We start from the raw sequence: 24,715 nt of genomic DNA, 5'->3' as shown, positions 1-24,715 counted from the left end.
TTGGCAGAAGCCTACTTCAGGTGAAAACTCATAACAGTAACAGGAGCAGGCTTGGGATTCTTAATGCATTGGAGTCCTGCTCTGCAACTAGTGTGGTAGGTTGGCTTCTCAGAGAATGAGGTAGAGATGATGAAGAACTAGGGTTGCCAGGTTCAGGGCCTGAGAATGATTCTGTATCTTTTAAGAGAAGAGAAAATTCAGCCAAGTGCAGGTTTTCTTGCAACATTGTAATGGGAAAAACCACAAGGTGAAATTCTCCCTTTCCCCTGCACAACTTTTAAAGATACAGAAGACCTCTTGGTTGCCTTTAGTTCCTGTCAGTCTAATTTATCTTAATGACTGGACAGTGAGCAGGACCTCTGGTGACAATTCTGTAGCATGGGCAGATTCATACAGGTGAAGGCAGTCAGTTACATTAACTTGACTCTAAACTCTTTAGGGCTTAAAATGTCAATAGAAGCACTCTGAATTCATACAGTATCAGTGGCATGTTCTGACTCCCCTAAAGAGCACCAGAGCTGTTGCATTCTGAACCAGTTGAAGAATCAGAGTCTTCAAAGGCAGCACCACATAGAACATGTTACAGTATTCTAGCCTGGATGTCACTACTGCATGCATAACTGAAGATGGATTAGGAGTGGAGAACCTCTTTGTCAGCATTACCTTGGTAGAAAGTGGTAGGGATTGCATTCCTGCAGTGGCTGAGACACACCTCTTCTTGCATATGCCTCCTCAGCTGATCCATGCAAATCAGCTGAGGAACTGGGGTTATTTTCATCCCTCATTGAAGCATGCAGCAATGTTAAATGCCTTCACCTAGCTCAGATTGGATCTCTCTGCCCAGCTGTGATCTAGATCAATCACCCACCACTCTTCAGCTGATCTGCTGCAATCAGTAGGTGAGGGTGAGGTGGCAATTACTTTTTATGCCCTTACTGGGAGTGCCAACTAGGCATTAATGTTAGATGCTCTTCATGTTGATTATTTACATCACAACCATGTTGGAGGTGTGTGATTGATTTGGAAGGTGTGTGTGTAGGTGGGGAAAGCCCCTTAGAATGACATGCAAAATGCTTGTTGCCCATGCTGGGACATCCTCCAGACAACTGCTTTGTTTGTACTCTCCTCATTCCCAGTTTCCTGTCTAGTCTGTGGGACAAAGAGGCATACTTCATGCCCGGAGCCTCCCTGTAGTGTGCATGCCTGCTGGAATGACTTGCAAAGTCTGGTGTCCCTTCTCATGCAACCCCTGACCCCTTGGCCCTGTAGAGAGCGGGGAGGTTTAACATCATGTTACCCCCCCCCCAGGCTTTGCCCCTTTACCACACCCCCGTCCTCCACTTGCTAGTATGGGGTTTAAAATGGGGGCCTTCCCACTCAGCTGATCCACACTGATCAGATGAGGAGCAAAAATGGTGCGATTTTCACCCCATTGTGGTGTATGTGGGGAGGAGACACAGGGAATGCTTAGGGGCTGAGTTGAGAGTCCTGGTGGACCAGAAGTTTCCCATCTCTGGGCTAGACAGGTATGTGTATTTTTGGAACATTTTTAATTGGAAAATACTAAAAAAAAAATTCCAATGCAAGTCAGTTGGAATCTGATACAATATGTTTGCTAAACCCTAGATCAACCTGTAATTAAGTGTGTGGCCTTGGGCAAATAATTGTTTCTCAATTTTAACCTATAGATTGTGGTAATAAAATGAAATGATTTAATATAACTCTATAAATAGTGGGAAAGAAATGTAAATATTAGGACAGCTAGCTTTAATATATTTAATCGGTAGATTAACTGACTATAGCTGTAACTAATTAAATGCCAGGAGCCAATTTTGTTTGGTGCAATTGAGTGTTAAGGGTGCCTTTTCTTCCTAGTCCTTTTCTGATTCTAGTATGGTATTGTAAGAGTGACAGAAAAAGAAAATATACGATGGTTTTCTGACAATAAGTGGTTACATCTGTTAAGTTCTAAACTATATTAGACCAATATTGGAAAAGGATACCAATCTTAAAATTTTCATATGAAGATTTATTTGAATGAAGTAATTTATTGAAAGATTACTAGACAACTGGCCACTCAGTACTATGCATGTTTACTAAGCCTTACTTAGGCTTATTCCCATGTAAGTGAATATAGGATTGCCGCCTAAAAAGTCTTTGATGGTCTACAGCCTTTCCCAACTGATGTCACTGGACTACAACCCATCAGCCCCAGCCAGTATAGTCAGGAATTATGGAAACCATAGTCCAGCAACATCTGGGGACCCAAAGGGTGAGAAAGGCTGACTTATACAGTATGCAATCAGGTCTTATACAAACTATCTACAGGCTTCCCGTGTTGTCAGCCCATTAGGTGTAGATGTCTAGATGTGTAGGCTTTCACCTGCTGACATCCGCACCTAATGGGTGAGGGGACAGCCATGTGACTTCTGAAGTGGGTCAGAAGTATGTAGGGTTGATTTGATTTAAATCAAATTGATTTAAACTGCTTTTCTAAGGACTCAAGTTTCAATCACTAGTGAGAAAGATTTTATTTAATAATCACTTTTAAGTAGAAGTACATTATTGTAATATAACCTTAGTACGTGTTGAGAGATGTAGGTTTCATTAGAAGGTAGGCACACATGAAGCAATTATTCTGAATTGCTTTCGGATTCATTTTCATTAAAAAAAATGGGATAATTTTGTCATTTTAGTACTAAACCAGAATGAACTTGTGAAGTCATTCAGGAGATGAAACAGTTCCAAAGGTTCAATTAATCATGGTATTTTTGTCGTGCCAGAATCACCACCACCAAACAGGCTTTTAAATTGTACTACTAAGATGGTTTATTCTTCTGGTTAATTTTCTTCTTCAACAAACAACAATATTAACAAAACATGAACATGGATTTTTGAACAGTTAACTATTTCAGTTTTTAGACAAATGTGAAGTTCTTCAAAAAAGAAAATTTAAGCAATTTCAACCAAGTCAACCTGAGAAATATAAAATATTGGGTGGTACAGTGAACTCAGTCTTCTTCACCTTTGTCTTCATTGTTCATTTCCTAGAAAAGAAATACAGGTTTTCCTGCTTTTTCATTTCCAAAATTATTTCTCAATTTAGAGTGAATTAGTCCAAAGGAAGAAAATATTATCTCTATACCTGCAGAAGAGGCTACTGCTGTTAAGAGCTGGATTACCACTTCAGTGGTTTCCTTCATGTTCAGATCTACTCCATCTCCCCAAATTCGCTATTCATTGACCTTCTCTATCTTTGTAATTGGAGAGAGTGCGTGCGTGCACTTCATGAACACCACCTGCAGAATAGGACTGATCAAGTTATCTCTCATCTCCATAAACTGTTGGTGACATATTCATAGAATATAATTAAAAGTTGTATAATTAGTATTCATGATATCTTTGATTTAGGCTCTTTTTTACTAATTGTTTTAAGAAAATTCTGAAATCCAATTTAAATTTGTAAAAAATCTGATTTAAATTTAAAAAATTGATTTAAAAAAAATCATTGATTTTTCATCAACCCTGGTAGTATGCCTCTGAAGCACCTTGATTGCATGCAAGTAACACGTGAGGAGGGCTAAAGTCAAGAGAGATTGTAAACAAATAGATGAATTCCCTAACAGTGTAGTTGTGAATTAACTCCTCTAGGTATTGCTAAATATAGACTTCTGGGAGAAAAGTAGTTAGCATTAATTAAAATGGAACACATTAATGCCATCTTTTAACGATTGTGTGTAAATCTAAATATCTTTGTCTGGTTCTGTGGTAGACTAGAGAAAGTTACATAGTCTTGGACTTGGCATCCCTTTAGCTGTTAAAAGAGTGAAGGCTTCTGGTGTGTTCTTAAGAAATAGTGCTGTGTTGCACATGCATTTTCCTTAGCAATGGTTCCTTGGCATGCTATTGCAGAAATTCAAATGTGCATCTGTATATATGAAGACCCACAAAAGGAAAATAAGCACAGCTATTAATGGGGTTTTGCTACCCTTGATTGTATAATTGATATTGGCCAATAACTGGAGTTTTACAAATGTTTCATTTACAGCAGAACAATCAAACTGTGTTTTGTTTAGCTCTTAAGGAGTCTTGTCTTCATAATGTGTTTGTACTTCTTTTAAAAGGGTTATTGCTTAGACTGCTTCAATGGACCACATTCATGGGGCTTGGAAGGCTCTTACTGATGGAATTGGATTAAAGGATTCTGTCTTCAATGGATCCAACTGTATTTCACCTACTATTGTTCAGCAGTTCGGCTATCAACGTAGAGCATCTGATGATGGGAAACTTTCAGATTCTTCCAAGACAAGCAATACCATTCGTGTTTTCTTGCCTAACAAGCAACGCACAGTGGTGAGTCTGTTTCTTGTTTTGTGCAAGATGAAAGATTGACTGTCCCCTCCCCATGCATAAACATTCCAGTGCTCCAGTAAACTAATAATGTTTAAATGTAGAGGTTTCAGGATGGATACAGTGATGTTTTGTTCAACATGTTGACCCAATATAACATATATAACTTTGGGAAGAGGAATAAAACTAGAATCACTTCACTGAATATGTGATCCTGTCTCTTATGAATGGGCCCTCTGCTGATGGTTGCTTTTTGCATAACAAGGGACTCTTAGCCAGAAAATACATCTTTTTTTAAAATTCTGACTTGGAAGTGACGCATAGGTGTTCCCTAAAAGTTTGTGAAGTTTTATCAAAATAATCAAATTAAAATATAGATTGCTAAATGTCAGCAGCACAGGCTACATCAGAGGCTAATTGGAACAGGTCTAGCATAGATTCTGTTAGATGTTTCAATAAGCCTTTGTATGACTTTCCATCTTTGCTGAAAGGTACTGCTCACACTAGCCTTGTAAATAAGACCACGGAAATTATTTGCCTGCAAAATATTTACTGGCTTGCTAGCAGAGGAGGGATGCTCTGCCTCTCCTCTGGCAGCCTGTGGTATTTCTCTGTGCTGAGTGCATAGGAAGGGGCTTCCCTTGATTTCTGTACTAGGCATAGAGGAGGAATGAAACCTCTCCCACCACTGTCATTCTGCTCACTTGCCTGTATGAAATCCCACACGCTTGCCTTGTTCTCCTTTATGTTCCTTGTTGGCTATGTCTGCCCGGTGAGCCTTTAAAATGTATACATGGCTGGCCTACACAGTGTGGAGAGATCCAGCAGATGTAGTGTGCTGATGAGCTCTTTATCATGACTCTGCTATCAGGAGTAAACTCACTCCTTCCTTTCTCCCACACAAATTATTCCTTCTTGTCTTACCATTGTTCCCTTTTAATCAGTATTTCAGCTGATTAAGTGGGAATCCTTGTTAGCAATAACCATGGTTAGTGCAGCTGTAACACCCAAAAAATTGCTGATTTTTTTACCCAATCTTATTCATGTCTGCAGTGCAATCCTGTTCATATCTACTCAGAATTCAGTCCTGTGAAGTTCAGTGGGACTTATTCCCAGGTATTAGGTTTAATATTGCAGCCTCAGGCAAACAGAGGGAATGAAGGGGAATCTCCAGTGAAGGAGTACAGTAGGGCCCCCCCTTGTCGGTGCCCCGCTTGTCGGTATTCTGTTAATACGGTGGTGCCAGCGGGGCGATTAGCTGTAGCACGAGGAGCTCGTGCGCTGCAGCTGATCCCTGTCAGCTGGAGCGCAGCGGCTGGAGCTCCCTGCGCTACAGCTGAGTAGGGCCCCACTTTCTGGCTGTTTTTGCTTTTTGGCAGGGGCCTGGAACGGAACCTGCCGTATGAGTGGGGGCCCTACTATAGTGAAGCCTCAATAAAATTGTGAAGCCTCAATCCAATTCTCTTCACCTTTTGATGACACAATTAGCAGCATTACAAGTACAAAACTCCATAATGGAAGCTTTAAATTGTCATGCTATTGTGTAATAATAATTTGCAGTCATTCAGAGTATGAGAACAAAAATTGTAGTATTCTATGGATGAAGGATGAAAATGTTTTAGAATTGCTTTTGACATAATTAAAACTACAGTGTTTTATTTATCAGGTGAATGTGCGTAATGGAATGACCCTTCATGATTGCCTCATGAAAGCACTGAAAGTCAGAGGCCTGCAGCCAGAATGCTGTGCTGTTTTTAGATTACGTAATGAACACAAAGGGTAAGAATTAGAATATCAAGTTTTATAAAACCGTTTTACAATTCCTTCCTGTGCTCTTCCCTGCATTTCTTTGTTTGTCTTTTTTAATACCAGTAGCTTGTACCGTTTAAGGATTTAAATAGTAAAAAATCACAAAAGCATCTATGTGTTGCATGAATGCTAGTAGAATTAAGCATAAACTTAATGGTCCCACAGTTGCATTATTCCAAGTGAAACCAATTTCTTTTGCTTATTCTGAAGTTTGAAGAATTGAAGCTAATTTTGCCTTCATTTCATAGCTATACCTTTTATGCAGCAGCTGCAGTATCTTATTTTTACATTTAGCTTATATGTTTGAAACTTTTAACAGTTTGGATATGATTTACAGTTCGGATATTCCTCTCCTTTTTAAAGATACAAGTTGTGGTGTTGTGAAATACCAAATGATTCTTTATGGACCAATTTGTGGGTTTTCTTCTTTGCACCTGAATCTGTTAATTTTGGACAACTTCAAGGCTGAAATGCATTATATAGCTTCCATATCATTTATTTTATTTATTAAAATATTTATAAGCTGCACTTTTCATAAAAGTATATCAAGGCGACATTACAACATAAAAAATAATAAAATTAAAATTATTAAAAACAATAATAAAAACATCCGTAAGTACTGCATTGGTTGGAAAAGAAAATTAATATTAAAAGGCCTGTATGAAAAGTTCTTTCTTTCAGGCGTCTCCTGAAAACTGAAGGGTGATGGTTCCTGCTGAACCTCTATCGGTAGGGAATTCCACAGGGCAGCATGTGCCACACTAAAGGCTCCGTCCCTGGTGGAGGCCAAGCGAACCTTGGGCATGGGGAACCACTAAGAGTGCCCCATCAGAAGATCTCAGTGACTGAGATGGAACATAGGGAGTCAGGGAGTCCTTAAAGTACTTTGGGCTGAAGTTATTCATGGCTTTGTGAACTAACACAAGTACCTCGAACCTGGACCAGTAGTAAATTGGCAAGCAGTGCAGCTCTTTAGCAGTGGGGTAATATGTTGCCAGTAATCGGCTTCTGTAAACAGACTGACCACTGCATTCTGCACTAGTTGCAGCTTCTGGACCAGATACAAGGGCAGCGTTACAGTAATCGAGTCTTGAGGTCAGGCTGTCATGGTCCAGGAATGACTGCAGTTGGTGTACGAGCCAACACTGTCAGAAAGCACTCCTGGCCACAGAGCTCAGTTGAGCCTCTAATGGCAAATATGGATCAAGGAGTACCCCCGAACTCCGTACCTGCTCCTTCAGAGGGAGTGCAGCCCCATCCAGGACAGGCAGTTGACCTATCTCCTGGACATGGGAACCACTCACCCACCAGGCCTCCGTCTTTCCAGGATTCAAACTCAGTTTATTGACCCTCATCCAGTCCACCACTGCATCCAGGCCCCAGTCCAGGGCTTGCATATCCTCTCCTGATTCAGATGTAATGAAGAAATAGAGCTGGGTGTCATCAATGCACTGATGCCACCTTGCGCCAAAGCTGACTGGTCCAAACAGCTTCATGTAATGGTGAAATGTATTGGGAATAAGACAGTACCCTGAAGTGCTCCATATTGTAACCAGGGGGCCAAGGAGTACTCTCCCAGTACTACTGTCTGGATACGGCCCTGTAGGTAATGAATGAAGCCACCGTAGCAGAGTGCCACTAATGCCCATCCCACAGAGCTGGTACAGAAGGATACCATGGTCAATGGTATTATTAAGGCTGCCTTTAAAATTTTGGTATCTACAATACTTGCTCATTTTGAATGTTGTAACTTACTAAAATAATGTTTGTGTCCACACACATTATAGGTAATTCTGAAGTTTTTAACTTTTCTCTTAAGTGACTATTGGTTTAAAGTCACTTAAAAGTTAAGAACTGGTAGCATTTTAGTTATCATACAGAGATAATGTCTTTGAAAAGTGAATGCATTCAGCATATTGTGTCCCTCCCCCTTGCAGTAAAAAAGCACGACTAGATTGGAGTACAGATGCTGCATCCTTGATTGGAGAGGAACTGCAAGTGGACTTCCTTGATCATGTTCCACTCACGACACACAACTTTGTATGTTGATCTTTTTTTATACATATAGAAGATTTGGAAATACCTCATGGGAATGCTGCTGGCAGGGCTTTATAAGAAATTATACAGCAGTAGTGCAATAAAAGCTTTATAATACTTTTTTCTCACAACAGTATGTACAGCAAATGTTAGAGTATATTTAAGTTCTCTTACCTTTCTAATCTTGACACAAAATTAACAACATTGTTTAAAAGCAGTTTGTATCCTTAATGCAGCTTTCCCCAACCTGGTGTCCTCCAGATGTTTGTGGACTAAACTTCCATCAGCCCTGGCCGGCATGGCTAATGGTTTGGGGATGATGGAAACTGTAGTCCAGAACATATGAAGGCTGCCTTAGAAAACATTGTTTTTCTGTTTGTGTTTTTGCCCCTGCCACAGCACACATTGAGGTGTTCTTGTGGGATCAAGAATGCAAATGCTTGGAGGTCAAGGCTAAAAGTGTCTTATTTCTTAATCTCCAACATTGTCCTGGTAAACCAAATTATGACTTATTGTGAATGAGCAAGCATGCTAACGCATGCTGTTCAAATTGTCCCCCCCTCCCACTTCTCCCTTTCTCAAGCCGGAAGGAAACAAACCACAGTGCTGGCTTTTTGTTATCTCCCAAACCATTGCTCATGGTTTTTCTCTCTCTCCAAACAAGCCATGAGAGGAAAAAGCAAACCACAAGCACTGGTTGACATGTAACACTAAGCCAGTGCTGCTGTTTGTTTCCTGCAGGCAGGGTGGGTGAATTTGAACGGCATGCACTAGCATGCTTGTTCATTCATGGTAAGTCATAAGGGTCTAAGCCACAATTTTCGTGGAGAATATGAGTTTTGAAGAGGGAACCTCATGTTCTTCTCTGCTCCTATTGATAAGATCTGAAAATGTAGTTCTCTGGTCAGCTACTCTGAACTGTCATTGTGTATAGTTTTTATCGTTTGTATTGTATTACTATGATGTATTTTATTGTAACCGAGATGTACGTCGCCTAGAGTGGCCATTGGCCAGATAGGCGACACATAAATTAAATTATTATTATTATTATTTTATTTGCTTTGAAATGTGTCTCTTGTGTTTCAATGTTGCTACCAAAGTTGCTGATTTAAATGTACCCAAAACGTCAGGGCTGTGCTGTCTTTGTAGTTGAATTTAACATATATGCTTGCAATTGAAAATAAAATAATTTTTGAAAATATGAATAATCTGAATTTATATTTTTCAAAAACCTGTCTGCTGAAATTTGTTGTGAAAACTGTAAAATATTTTAATTTGATTATTCATAAGATAGTATGCTTTGAATAAAGCATGCTTAAAATTACAGCATTATTTGTAAAAGAGAAATAATTATAATGGTAAAATGTGAAATATTTCTTAGATTATAATGCGCTAACAAGCAACTTGAAACAAATATTGAAGAATCTGGCTACCTCATTCAAACTTAGATATGATCTTGGAGTACCTCTACATAACAAATGTGGTGATCAAACTATGAAACTTATTTTCTAGGCACGGAAGACCTTTCTAAAGCTTGCATACTGTGATATCTGCCAGAAGTTCTTACTAAATGGATTCCGGTGTCAAACCTGCGGTTATAAATTCCATGAACACTGCAGTACAAAAGTTCCAACTATGTGTGTGGACTGGAGCAACATCCGGCAACTGTTGTAAGGGCTTTTTTACTAAAGGAATTAACTATCTGTACTGAAGTGATTCCTCTAGTGTAAAGTAATGCTAATGCTGTAGGGTGCAAAAGTTTGAACAACGTAAAGAAAACTATACTGAACAGCATTTGTTCCTGCCCATTTTATATAGCAATCCTATTGTTAATAGGTGTCTTCTTAGGCTTGTAAGCACCAGGGATAAATTGTCCAGCTGATAATACTGCTTTCCTCAGAAGGCCTGTGTGAAAGGTACAGGGGGTGTCCCTGCAAGTTTAAGGTGTTTCCTTAGTTACACCTATAGCCTACTTGTTTGTTTGCAAAAATTGCCACTTTGCACCTCTGGCACAGGTTTGTCCATATCCTATACTAAGCATATTGGATTGCCACTGCTGCTAGGTATCAGTGTGTTAAAAGAATGTAGGAACTGTGGTGCATCCATGAGTGAGTCCATGGGAGCTGTGCAATTTTGCCAGTCACTGCATTGTAGCTATACTTGCCTGTGCTTTTTATTCCCCCCCCCGTGCCTGGTAGGTCCTTGACTTGCAGCTGTGTGTGACTTGCAGCCTGCTGAGGCCCCTAAGTAGTGCCCAGTTGGGTTACTTGCCTTTTTAAAGTTAGATAGATAGCTGTGATCATTCCAGCGGGCAACGCTAGGAATAGGAAAAGCCCTTACATCAGTATGATTGGCTGCCCTTCTCTTGTCTGGGTGGAGTGTTTTATTCTTCCTCTCGCTGCTGCAAGCAGAGGTTTCTGATGAGCCACTGTTTAGAAAGGTGAGGTAAGGTGCTTGTATAGAATCTGAAAACACAACCACTAAACTACTGCTTTTGTTTTGTTTCTGTTAACCTATTGCACTTGCTGAGTGTCTGTCTTCGTGCCCATCTTGTGTCCTTCATTCTTTGTCCCTCCTTGCCAGTTTCCCTTTGACTCAGCGGATAGTTGGTTTTCCACTGGCATTGCATTCTGCAGTAAGAGTGAGGTTGGTGTTGACGTGGCTGCTGTCTCATGTTGTTGACACTTGGGTGGCAGTCAGTTTGCCCTGTGTGTTTGCATTAACTACAATAACGTTCAGGGTAATACTCATGTTTATAGAGACACAATTGCATGAATGACGGAAGGACTTCTGCTGTTTGTATTGGATGAAGGATTGTAACTAATGTACTCCATTTAAGTGCAATCCTATTCCTAGAATGGGTATAAGGTTGAGCGGTTTCATATGTTAATACTGATTTTAACTTACCTCTATTAGAAAAATGCAGTTATTTAAAATTAGAGTAAGTGTTCTGCTTCATAAGGGTCTCTTGAATTTAGTAAAAAAACCCTGTTTTTTTTCTTTTTTAACTCCCATTTCATGCTTTTAATTTCAGATTGTTCCCACACTCAAATGTTGTTGGTGATAGCGGTATCCCTGCACTACCTCCCTTGACGACTCGCCGAATGCGGGAGTCTGTGTCCCGGATACCTGTTAAGTGAGTTGTACTTCAGGTTTTTTTGCTTTGATAGCGTTTATAAGAGTAGTGCTATAATAGGCTGGGTATGTGTAAAAAGCAACATGATGTGAATTTCCTGGACAAAACTCTCCCCCTTTGTGTAAATGACAGGTTAAGAAATTGTTCCCTAGCCTGCAAGTTTAAGGTTACATTCTAAGCACTAAGGGATAGAATTCTGGAAGTTAAAATGCTATTAACTCATAAATCTTTTGGTTAATTTTCTTTGAAAGAGGCCTATTTATATCCAGTTTCTAACTGTGGTTTGACTGTCCTCTGTTTTGTGTACTTGGATTCCCTCCCTTGCTTCCTGATCTGAGCATGCCATAATTTGTTGTTACAAGCAACTGCACTTTGTACTTATCCTCTGAACCAGAAGTAGAAGACAATTTCAAACAAATTTTGGTTTGGGGGGCAAGGGCAAATCAAACAAAAGATTTCTTTGAGCCCAGGAGTCAAAGGGGGAATTGGATAGTATGACCGGAGAAGAGGAGGGAGTGCTGTGCCCTTAGTGCTTGGACCCAACAGCCAAACTTGGCATTTGCATCAAACTGTTATATAGTTTAACAACATTTGCCCAATAGGTTCACTCAATGATAGTTTACTTTCTGATGGGAGGATAATTATAGGAAAGATTTAGCTCAGTGTCTGCTTATGGGTTATGCACAGTTTCGAGGAATAGTTTATATATGTTCATCCTACATTACGGCTACATTTTTTGTAGTAATTTGGAAGTGCATTTTATAATGGAAAATTGAAAATAAATCTACTGTGACTTAAGAATCTGTTGTGGTTTGATATCTTTGTTAAGAGATGGCTCTTAAACCAGATTTTCTCAGTTCGGATATCATGGGAAACTATTGTTTAAGAAGCCAGGACACCTTTGCCAAAGCCGGACACAGAAGCAGGAGGAAGGAACTGGAGGGATGAGATGGGTGGGCAGGCGTATGACTGGTATCAAGTCCATTAAACCATGGTTTTATTAAACAGAGATTATGTCTGAACCAGACTACTGTGTTTATATATGAATTTTATTTCAATAGAGGTAGATAAGGCTGTCATATCTACTAAAAACTTGGGAATTGCTTTTCAGATGCACAATAAATGGCAATTTCTTAATATAGAGCAGAACCTTAAAAAGTTTGTTTTCATCCTTTAGTTCTCAACACAGATATTCTACACCTCATGCCTTCACATTCAGCACATCAAATCCTTCTCCTGAGGGTTCCCTTTCTCAAAGACAGAGATCTACATCAACTCCAAATGTCCACATGGTCAGCACAACTATGCCTGTGGATAACCGGATAATTGAGGTATTCCAATTTTGGAGTCATTTGTTTTTTAATTGCGTATCTGTTTAATACTTGCTACAAGTGATAATGGCTGCATTCATTTGTTCATTCATGGCTTGGAGAATGGGAGATGAGCTGTTTTGATGCTCTTCCTTGTCCCCTTGCGTTCCCATTTTCATGGAATACTTTTGCCAAACCAGAGTTCTCAGCTGATGTCCTAACTGGTGAGTGCACATAGCTTGTTATACCAATTCTCTATTGTGGTTTGAAGGTTCAGAAAACAGGATATTTGCAGCCAATATGTTACCAACTGGGTGATATCTCATTCTATCAAATGCTGTCACTTTTGCTAATTTGTTAATATTTCCATGGCAGTATGGGATCTGTACAAAATTAATCCAATTACATTAAAAATAGATATTCTGTGAAACAGAGTATAACAGCTTATAATAGCTCATTGGGTAGAACAAAATATTCACTCACATGTCCTTAAACTTTTATAGAAAGTTATTACTTAATGAAACTTTTTTTTACTATCAAGAACCTGGAGCGCCAACTGCGTGTAATATTTTTCTTATAAATAGTAACTTTCTTCAGCTTTTCATACTGCCTTTCTTCTCCCATTACAGAAACCATATGGCAGTAGGTGACAGTGAATTCTGGACACTGCTCTTGATAGCTTTGCTGAAATGCTAGCTTAGATAAAATTAATGAAAATAGCTGGATGTTAAGCCTTGTAAGAAGAGGTTATAGAGTTGCTTAACGTCAACAGAAGAGAATCTTCAGGCTTGCAGAGATTAGATGCTGAAAAGTAGTGATGACAAACTTCCTCAAATTCTATTTGGAATGATATCAAACAACTTGATTTCTGGTCAGTTTGACCCTAACCTGAATGAAGCTGTGCTCCATCCTCAGCTGAAACTCCACCACTCTTCCAATGTCATCAGAAGTGTGACTGGCCTAGAAGCACCCCCTCTGCTTCTAGTTCCCTTCTTCAAAATGCATGTGGCCATCCTAGTAGAGCTATAGGGAACTACAGCTCTCATGGATCCTTGTGCCTGGGATGCCGCCATGTCAGTGCTAAAGTTCTAATGGATGTGTCAAGGTTAGGCCTTCCTGCCACAGCTGGCTCGTAAATTAGGATGAGAAAGAAAGTGGCAGCTCTTTGAGGGATAGTGCTAGTTTCAGCTCATTAAGAACTAGACCCAAACTTTGGAGGCTTGGCTTAACTTGTAACAGACTTCAGTGTTTCTGAGCCAGGGAACATTGCTGACCCCACCCACTCCCCAATTCTGAACTTTGGTGCTGTGGCTAGTTTGAAGACAAAATACTACTAATTGCAGAGCCATAAACCACAGAAAAGAACCTTATTTGCACAGAATATCCCTATGTATTCATGAGATTTCTTTGTAGACCCATTAAAGCTTTGATGGCAAGGTTCTTTTCCTGGAATATTCTTATTAGCCTGGCTCATTTTTAATGTGTCAGAATCTTTTTGCAGGTTAAGTTTTATATTGGGGGGCACTTTTGTTATCATGGATGTGTGTCCCCATGATTCTGCTGTTGCGCCATATATCTCATATGAGTAATCTTCCCATAATCATTAGCCAGCATAGCCATCTAGGTTTCGGAAGGCTGGTTTAGGACATGGGATTCAGCAAGCGTCTAGCCTTTAAGGCTGCTGGTATTGGCTTAAAAGTGTGTGAGCAACTAGGAATGGGTGAGAAGCTGAGCAATATTTCTATTTCACTGAAGGACTTCAGTGCTTTCTATAGCGTTTGGCCTTTCTCAATGACAGTAGAAGAAACTGTGCATAATAAGCCAAGTATGTGCAAGTTTAATTTGTATATGCAAACTATATTTGCATAATGTGTGTTCTCTTGACATGAGACGACTTCCGGTTCCGGCCTCGATCACGGCAAGTAATCTTTTCGCCTCTCTCCACCCTTTACCCAAATAACCTTAGCAAATAACTCTAAACAGCCCTGAAGTTTTCTAAAAACCTGCAGACTCTAAGGACTGCTTATAAAGGCCATAAAACAAAACAAGCGACAGCTCTTAATGTTTCCTTTCCTCCCCCGCTATACTGTCCATTCCTGAGTCGCCTTGCAAGTCCAGATGGTTTTAATTTACAGTTGGGGGAACGGCCGTGAACATTGGAACACTGGCCGTTAATCTCTCAAACAGTATCTGTTTCATGCTCAGTAACACCACAGATAACAAGCTTCCCTACTCTAACTGACTACTTTGGCTTATTCAAGGGACATGGTGCTCACAAGAAGGAAGTGTAAAGACTTAGGGCTTGATCTTGATTCTCAAGCTACCCACGAACCCTCTAACTCTGTTTCGCAAGCAAAAATCACCCAATTTTTTGCCCCTAAACAATGCAACACTCAACCTGAAATGCTGTCTCAGTCTTCTCCTCCATTGTCAGAACCAGAGTCCATGTGGGAATGGTCTCTGGCCCATAAATCTGTCCCCCTGGACTTAAAGGAGGATCCACCCCTGACAAGCCTAGCGGCAGAAATAAACGCCGCAGAACTACGACTCGTAGGGTCAGCCGCAGAGCACCCCCGCGATGATGTTGTAGCATCCCTAGCTGGCATAAAAAGCCAGGTCAACGTTGACTTAGACAAGGCAGCGGGAAATGATTTTCACCATCTTTCCTCAAACATGGACACCTCCCTCATGGGCTGGACATTACTGTTGTTGGAGGAGCTTAATCGCATTAAAACCTACCTGGAGGAAACAAATAGTTTATTAACTACCCTGGTAAAGGTAAATGGATTATCAAGCGTAAGGGGAGTGATCAGAGGGGTTTCCCCTCAGACGCCTCCAATTCAAACTAATGCCGACCCTGTGAGCAAAATGCCCTGTTGCCACCATACCACAGGAGGAGTGATCCAAAAGACTGGCCCCCTGGAGGCCCGAGGGAAAAATAAATCCGGAAGGAAAAAAACAAAACAAAAAGAAAACCAAGAACATCAAAAACCCCAAACCTCCTCATTACAAAAAAATGGGCTTTAGACCTCTTTTCTCACTACTTACCACAATGGTTCACCAAATCCAGGGAACACAAACAACAGAATCAATGCCAGTCCCGACCCCAGAAGAGACAACAAATGGAACAAATCACATGCTTCCAATCCTGACCACAGAGTCAACCGCACTGCCAGGGCCTTTCCCATCATGTCAACATCATCTCCCCGTGACGTCGACGACAGCGGATTTCCCAACAGATACCAGCCAGAAAGATCATGTTAGCACAAATTGGAATCTCATTTTAAACTCAAAAAAACTGGTTTTTGAACAACCTGTGAAACACATGAGTAGCCCACTGCAACCTACCTTTAAACAACATCTTGCAGACTTGATGGAAACTATCTTCCCAGGTTGGTTTCCACTGGAAGCTATAACTCAGGTTGACCCTCTAACCAGTAATAACATCTGGGCACGCTCTATAATTACTTTCTCGGACTCTAATCATGCCCAAATAGTTTGATTGCAGTGAGAGCCTCCTAAACCAAGGTATTACAGTAAGGAGACTCTTTACAAATATGGCCCCGCCCCAACGTCTAATACAACATCATTCTGGGGCGAAAATCCCCAAGGCCAGCGTGTGTGGGACCAACCTTCAAGTGCCTTGCGACACTCTTATGAGTTCCCTAGGAACACAGAGAACCAGTACTCGACCATCGTCTGCCGCCGCATATCTTTTCCCAGAAGAAATTCGGCTGATTGAAGTCTTTAAAGAATTGCCAAATAACGACCAGAAGGACATAATTTCAAGACTCAATTGCCTTAAATTCCATCTAAATGACATGCAGAAGGGCAGCAGCCCAGCAAGCAATGCTGGAAAATCCTCATACTTGGCTGTCGAACAGGACTTCAGACCTCCTCAGGAAGGATTAAGCATTGATGGTGTATCTTGGATAACGGTGGACTCTCTAAACCCCGACGATTCATCTACATCTGCCGTTCCACCAATGAGGCCCACCTCTTCGAGCCCTCCTCAAGGCCCCACATCAGCTGACATGGTAGCTTGGCCCACGGCCCCGACGCGGGCTCTTCCTGAGGTCAGCCCACCATATTGACCAAGTGTGACCTCAGCTCAACTCTACCCCACCTATTGGGGATCCTCTCTACATTCAGTCCAGCGTGCCCATAGCCAGCCATCCTCCTCCTTGAACTTACTCTCATGGAACATCGCCGGCTGGAGGAATAAGATGAATGACCAAGAGTTCATAGATTATCTCCACTGTTTTGAAATCCTCTGCCTACAAGAGACCTGGCTTCTGGATTCCGCCCCTCTTATTTTACATGGGTACAAAGTATGGGAAAAACCAGCTAAAAAGTTCTGTGCCAAAGGCAGCGCGCGTGGAGGCTTAGCAACCTTGGTCACAACAACCATGGATAGCCGTGTAGCCTTGCCAACCGGCACACCTCCAGATGTCTGTTTGCCACTAATCTTTTCCCTCCCTGGGCTACCCTCCATTATATGCCTCAATGTATATTTCCCTCCTAATCCTTATTGTCGCACAGGCCCTATGTGGATGGAAATGGAAAATTACATTGAAGGCTTGTTAAGTCGATATCCTCAACACCAGATGCTTATTTGTGGCGATTTTAACGCCAGGATGGGTACATCTGTTCCGGATCCTAGTTCTCCCCACTGGCCCCTCTCTCTTTACTCAATATCACCAATGAGACAGTCATGGGATAAAACTGCCAATAGGAATGGGCAAGCCCTTGCACTCTGGCTAGTTAATTTCCAACTGATATGCCTCAATGGCTCAGCGCTTGATGCCTCTAGGGGTTTTTTTACTTACATCTCTGACAAAGGGGCGAGCGTTGTGGACTACGTCTTGGGTTCCCTTCCCTTGGCGCCACTGATAAAGGAATTTTCAGTTGACCCGAGACCAGACAGTGACCATCTCCCGCTCAGGCTATCCCTCTTTAACAACCATTCCCCCACATATCCCCAGGTGGGCTGTCTCTTTGGTTCTACCCGCCTTAAATGGTCTATTTCTATAGGATCTAATGTAATCCAACACCTGCAGCCCTACCCAATGGTAGATTTGCGCCAGTCAGCAGTGGCTAGCGCATTGAACATACATGAAATATACGGCCAGATTGCAGGAGATTTAAAAACTCATGTTTTTAACCCACGGCCAAAAAAAAAAGCAAGCCAAACCTAGATCATGGTATGATGCCGAATGCAGAACAAAGAAAAAAGAAATCCACGCCCACATTAGAATAGTGCGACGTGACCCTTCACCTGGGACGGTAGAGTCTCTGATACAAATAAAAAAACAATATAAAGCTATGCTCCGGGATAAGAAACAAGCTTTCATCACCGATAACTGGCGTGCCCTTGGCCTCGCTCTTTTTCAGAACAACGATGTAAATTTCTGGAAAATAGTTCAAGAGGGGCTACATCAAAACTCCTATGTTAACATTCCTCCTATTCTCCCAGATGTCTGGGTGACACATTTTCGTGCCATCTTCGACTCCCTTACTCCTTCTCATCACGGTCCCATTGATGATATACCATTCGTTCCTCTCCCGATTTGGCCCGTGGTCACCTGCCTTGAGATCGAAGAGTTAATTGCAACTCTTCGCCCAGGCAAGGCCCCAGGGGAGGACATGCTCCCCCCAGAGATTTTTACAGTAGATCCCTCTTGGTGGACTCCCATTTTAGCTACCCTTTTCTCTGCAATTAATTCCACTGCTAACATCCCGAAAGGGTGGCGTACTAGTATTGTAGTCCCAATATACAAAAAGGGCGATCCAACCGACCCTCGGAATTATAGGCCAATTAGCCTTCTTGATGTATCTTCTAAATTATACGCCCGTTATCTATTGAATAAACTAAGGTCATGGGACACCTGCAATAATGTAATCCAGGAAGAACAAGCAAGAAGCACAATAGACCAAGGCTATACTCTATATCACCTAATTAGCAAGTCAGCATTGGCCCCATCGAATTCCCTATATATGGCCTTTGTGGATTTTTCAATGGCGTTTGACTCAATAGACAGAAACCTCCTTTGGACCAAGTTAGGTCAAACTAATTTGGACAAGAGGCTTCTATGGCTTATTAGGTCATTGCATCAGGACAATTTCCTCCAAGTACATCTAGGACTGAATGGAGCGCTGTCACACCCGATTCCTGTGGCCAGGGGAGTAAAACAGGGCTGCATATTGGCCCCTTTCTTATTTAATTTTTACCTGAATGGGTTAGTTCCTGCTCTATCTTCCCCAGCCTATTTCCCTCCTGCCATTGGTACCAGGAAAATTTCTATCCTGTTATACGCTGACGACCTCGTATTATTGTCCATAACAGAAATAGGCATGAAAAGATTATTAATGAGGTTGGCTGAGTATTGCAAGGAACGTTCCCTTGCGATAAATCACTCTAAAACTAAAGTTATGATATGTGGGAAGAATAGGAGGTCTACCCCCAGATGGCTAATAAATGATCAGCGATCAGAGCAAGTCCACTCTTTTAAATACCTCGGCCTTCACACCTCCTGGAAGAAGCACCTCAATGAAACCAAACTCCTGAGTGCCAGAACCTGCGCTCAAATCCGCAGATTCTTTTACTCTCGTGGGGGACAGTTAGTCAAACCCAGATTCTTTTACTCTCGTGGGGGACAGTTAGTCAAACCCATGCTGAAAATTTACCAGGCCAAGGTTCTTCTGAAGATCCTATATGGTGCAGAGCTATGGGGTCAGGTGGTTAAGTCGAAGCTTGAGGTAATCCAAAATTCCTTAATGAGGCAGCTAACTGGTCTCCCCCCTGGAGTGCCCTCGGCCCACCTGAGAGCCGAGTTAGGCCTCCCTTTCTTGGCAGCCAAAGTCAACCTGGCCACTTTGAGATTCTGGTGTAAAACTCTCCAAATGGACGATACTTCCATAGCCAGGCTCTGTTGGCAGGATCAGTCTAGTGTAGAGAGACTAGCCCAACACCGCCCAGGTTTATTGGCTACATATGAACTCACTTGGGATGACCTTTTAACCCTCCCCCCTACTGCACTTTGGAACCGAGTCTTTGATTTTGATGCGAATCAAGACAGAGCCACAATTGCCGTTTCCCCCTTTTCCCCATGGTTTCCACACCTTAAGCCTAACCATGCTGTTTCCCACTATTTCGAGACAATTACGCGAGCCTCACTCCGGAAAGCCTTCACGGAACTTCGGTTCCAAACAATGCCGTCAGCTTTCCTGGAAGGGAGATATAGGAAAATACTACTCACAGCGGTTTTGTATTTTAGGCTGCGGGGTGGTCGAGGACATAACGCATTATTTATTATCTTGTCCATTATATGACGACCCAAGAAGGAAATTTTTAGCGCAAATCATAAACTCAAATGGGTCCCCCGTGAACCTTGTGCATATCCTCCTGGGAGACACGGATAGACACATCACTTCGGCCGTAGCCAACTTTGCCTACGCGGCTAGGAAACGAAGAGCTGCACATGTTAAGTCCATTTCGAGTTAACTTTGGAAAGAGCTAGGGGCCTCATATTGTGTTATCCTGTGTATTTTTTAATAATCTGTCTTTTATGTATTTTTACGGTTTCATTTTACTTGCATGCCATTGCAATGGCCTAAGGCTGCAATGCAATAAACTATTTGACATGAGACTTGTTACCTAGTGCAGAATTCTGATGTGCGTTGCCTAATCTATAAGAATCATGAAGTCAAAAGTCACATGCTTTCTGCTCCACCCCCCTCCCCACATGTTCTGATGAATGGAATGGGCTTTATTTTGGGCTCCAAAGGATTCTTATGCACATGCCTGCGGGGACTTTTCACGTTATTGATAGCAGTCAAACTTTCATACGTTTTGATCTCTCAAACCAGGCTAGGAAGTCTTCCCTGAAATTGTGATTTAAGTTGGAGAGAAGAAAAGCATGAGGTTTTTTCCCCCTCTTTTTGCATCTCAGATTTCTGAGCCCTTCTATAGTTTTCTCTTTGAACCACCTCAGAATAGTGAGCTCATTGCATAAAATGGCTTCTAGCTTCTTATATAGTTGCAGATTTTCTTGAGTAGATTAACTTCTGCTTGAGTCAGTATTGGGTGTCACCAGATTCTTTACATCTATCTGCCTTGTAGAGGTTAGAGTTTTCTAGCCCCTCTTGAACAATTCTTTTCTCATTGAGTCTGTTTGTGGCAGAACTGGAATACTGTCCAGTTTTGAAGGGGTGGGGAAAAATAATTTAGAAAACCTTTCCTGGAGGATATTTCACGGTTGGTGGAATGTCTGCCTGCTTAACTTTAATTATTGTTAATGAGCATTCTTCAGTTTTAACCTGCGTTTCCTAGATAAAGTAACATACACAGAGCTAATGTGTTAACTCACTTTTCTTTCAAGTTGTCTTCTGTAGTACTTTCCTTTTTAGCAGCTTGAAAACTATTTTTTTACTACTCCTTCTGTTCTCTTCTTATTTCTCATTGCTTTGAATTAGAATAACAGCCTGAATGCTTCTCCCAGGTCCTGGTGCAGACGATTCTGTTTAAGGGGAAGAGTAGGTATCATCTGGATGCCTTTGCTTTCTTCAATTAACAGGATTGCTAAAACAGTTGGCCAAATTAGTGTGAGTTAACATGGCATAATGTAACTTCAGCTTAATAGTTCCATTTAGAAATACCAGTGTGGCATGTTTGTTTAGTTCTAATACTAAAATTTAGAGTTAGTAATATCAAATAGAATATTGGTTACACAAACAAGTTTTTCAGTAGCACAGAGCAAAATCCATAACTTCTGGAATAAACCTTGGAGTAAACCAAGCCCTTAAGGGTTTGGTTGTATGTTCAAATGGTAAGTGGGCATATTGGTTCAATCTTTTTATTCCCAGAAACGTCATTCCTTAGACTGTTTCCTAAGATTGCTGAGTTATCGTGCATTCTTACCAAGACGTTATATAGACATCAGGATAATTTAGTTTTATATAAAGCAAGATTTCAGTAAATGAAATCTTATGATTATAGAAGAAAGCTCAGAAGCAGTACTGCGGAATGCTTTGCCCAGTGGAAATAAGTACTTTATTCAAGTTAAAATGGAAAAACCTTGAAATATAGTGAATGCTTTTTCTTAGACATTCAGGGTTTGGATTATTAAAACAAGGATTTGGCTTGTTTTAAAGAACTGGAGGGCAATTGGTGCCTTTCTGGCCACATGCACGTCACAGCAAGTTGCTGTCAAGTCCAGATTTAAACTTAACTGGCAGGGATTTAACGGTCTGTGTGCCCCATGTGCACTGGGGCTTTTCCAGCCTCCTCCCTGCCCTCTTCAGCCACTTGTGTCCCAGAAGAGCTGCTTCTGAAGGTCAGGAGACTCGCTGGAGCAGGATTTTATGTGGCAGAAAGTAGAAGACAAAACGGCCATCACCCCACTTCTCTTGTTCACACACGTGTACTTGCACACACTATTCTTGAGATTCCTGAAACTGTTCCCAATTTCCCTTTTCCAAATGTGAACCTCATTAGAATGAAAGGTAATGTGTAATTCTCACAGTGCTAGACTTCTACATTTGGTTCTTATACAGTGCTGCCAAGTGTGTTTTCTGGCTTGACTAGAAGTTGGTGTGAATCTTCCTTACTTTTGCTTTATTGATCATGCTTATACCCCTTTTTCCTTCAAAGTGCTCTGAATAACTCAATATTTCCAGATAATCCTTAGGGTCAGGCTCAGACCTATTCAGCTTCAGCAGAAAAACTGCATTATGTGCCTTCAGGCTATTCTCTGGCCTTTCTTTTGACTTTGGGTTTTGCTTTGTGAAGTATTTGGGCATGTACCTTGGATGCTATTAGACAAATGGGAAACTTTTCAAAAGGTCTTATATTGAAGCTGTGGCATGTATGGCATGAAGTGATGGAAGGAGAAATGAGCTCAGTTGCAGCAGTGGTACAGTGGGGGCCATGTGGATTTCCACTCACCTGAAACTTTTACAAATTCAGTTCCTTGCTGTGTTTAAATACAGTGATCTGTCCATATGGAAATGCACTTGCTCTACAGGTAGTAGATTATGTGAAATACCTTGTACGCGACTAACTTTGTTGGATAATGGTGGCCTTTCATGGAATGTTAACTTTTAAAACTTCAGGAATTAATTGGACAACTTGATCTTGAAAACTAGTTCTGCAAATAATCATTAGGATTGCTTGTGTTTTAAAATGGCCTACTTCCCCACCCCCAAATATTTTGATCAAAGCTGCTGAGTCAGTTTCTCATCATAGAGAGTTTCTGATCTATTCTGTTTGCCAGAGAAATTATACTGAAGTATTGATACCTGTTCTCTTTGTTTCAGGATGCAATACGTAGTCATAGTGAATCTGGTGAGTGTTTAACTGAAATAAGATATGGAATACTGGGAGGGCAACATAGGAAGCTGCCTTATGCAGCATCAGATCATTTGTCCAACTAGCCCTGTTTTGTATACTCTGACAGCGGCTCTCTAGGGTTTCAGGCAAGGCTCTTTCCTAGTCCTCCCTGGAAATGCCAGGGATGAAACCTGGGATATTCTGTATACAAAACATGTGCTCTACTACTGAACTATGATGATTTATATTACAAAACTTTCTACATAGAAAGTGTTCATGTTAGAATGACTATGCAACCAGAGCACAGAACATCATTTATGCAGCAAACTACACAAATGGCTAGTCTTTACACAACATGGCTTCATACCAGTTTTTACATTGTTTCTTGCCTCTTACACAGGAGTTCTATAATATTAATAAGTGTCTGTTTCCTTTTTCTTTAAACACATGAAGCATCACCCTCTGCTATATCTGGAAGCCCCAACAACACAAGCCCAACAGGATGGTCTCAGCCTAAGACACCAGTTCCAGCCCAGAGAGAGAGAGCTACTGCATCTAATGCACAAGAAAAAAAAATTGTAAGTATAAAAATATTTATTATTAGGTAACATTTAGAGAATACAATATAACTATTAAATTGATAAAAGTTTGTAATTGAATATGTGACTGATTTTCATATTGTTAATTGGGAGAAACATTTTTTATTCTTTCTGTTATAGCTGAATAGCCTGTGAGTTCTAAAAGAAGCTAAGAGCTTGTCACCATTATTTCTTATTCTTCACTAATACATTCACCATATCTGATTGGCACCCTGATCCTAAACAGGGAAAAGTCTACAGCAGACAAATCTACAGCCCTCCCAGATGTTTCCTTCATTCCTGACTGTTGGCCATGCTGCCTAGGGCTGATAAGAATTGGAGTCTAGCAACTTCTGGAGGGCTACCAGGTCCCCACCCCGGTCTACAGTTTGCAGTATAATTGGGCATCTTGGACCCAAGACCCAGCATCCTGGTCTTTACATTAGCCTCTTGAACCATTAAAAAGGCATGATTCCTGACTTTGTTCAGGTACAGCTGATAAGCACTACTCTGCTTGGCATTGGAAGTATTAGAAACATGGAGATAAAAATATAAACATTTGTGTAAGAGAGAAATCTGATCGTCATTAAATAGAAAAATGTTATTGAGACTGAAGCTATGGCATATCTTACTTTCCAGTTGTACAACAAACATTTGAATACCCAGATGATTGTTCAATCCTTATTTTTCTTACACATCTTTCCTGTTGACATTTTGTTAAATCTGTGTTGTAACTGTACGTATTAGTGCATTGCATAGTCAGATCTAGATTATTTCTAAATAACATGAAACATACTTGATGCAAGCTTTAATCTGAACCTGTAAAAGTTGGTTTTCAGGCCATCTTATCTGTATTGTAAATATTTACTTGCTTTCCAGAGACCTCGTGGACAGAGAGATTCAAGTTATTACTGGGAAATAGAAGCAAGTGAAGTTATGCTCTCTACCAGGGTAGGGTCAGGTTCCTTTGGGACTGTTTACAAGGGCAAGTGGCATGGTAAGTGTCCAGCATTTCTGTCACCATTAATCTAAGATACCAATATTAAAATTGCCTAACATAGTAAAAAAATAGAGTTTTGGGCCCTGTATGCATGTTTAGTATTTCTAATTCATAGATATGTACTAAAAATTGATCTTGTAATTATATATCTGGCAAAGTGGTAAA

At 40.9% G+C, this 24,715-nt stretch overlaps 1 protein-coding gene across 9 annotated transcripts in view; it reads left to right on the top strand.

The window, feature by feature from the left end:
• Positions 1-24,715, top strand: part of RAF1 (Raf-1 proto-oncogene, serine/threonine kinase) — a 112,500-nt gene that overhangs the window by 72,513 nt on the left and 15,272 nt on the right. For 6 of the 9 annotated variants that reach the window (XM_061618109.1, XM_061618105.1, XM_061618107.1 and 3 more), the window contains 10 exons: positions 4,125-4,353; positions 6,017-6,129; positions 8,097-8,199; positions 9,709-9,866; positions 11,231-11,332; positions 12,510-12,663; positions 21,118-21,177; positions 22,960-22,987; positions 23,426-23,550; positions 24,430-24,547. In XM_061618109.1, coding sequence (XP_061474093.1) covers positions 4,147-4,353; positions 6,017-6,129; positions 8,097-8,199; positions 9,709-9,866; positions 11,231-11,332; positions 12,510-12,663; positions 21,118-21,177; positions 22,960-22,987; positions 23,426-23,550; positions 24,430-24,547 — 1,168 coding nt within the window. In that variant the 5' untranslated portion in view covers positions 4,125-4,146. Of the gene's footprint in view, positions 1-4,124; positions 4,354-6,016; positions 6,130-8,096; positions 8,200-9,708; positions 9,867-11,230; positions 11,333-12,509; positions 12,664-21,117; positions 21,178-22,959; positions 22,988-23,425; positions 23,551-24,429; positions 24,548-24,715 lie in introns of those variants that run through there. The other 3 variants (XM_061618110.1, XM_061618111.1, XM_061618113.1) reach the window with 3 other exon arrangements.

Source organism: Rhineura floridana, chromosome 3 (genome assembly GCF_030035675.1).
Source record: "Rhineura floridana isolate rRhiFlo1 chromosome 3, rRhiFlo1.hap2, whole genome shotgun sequence".
Classification (NCBI taxonomy): domain Eukaryota; kingdom Metazoa; phylum Chordata; class Lepidosauria; order Squamata; family Rhineuridae; genus Rhineura; species Rhineura floridana.
Note: the sequence above shows the minus strand (reverse complement) of the source record. Positions and strands in the feature narration are given on the sequence as shown.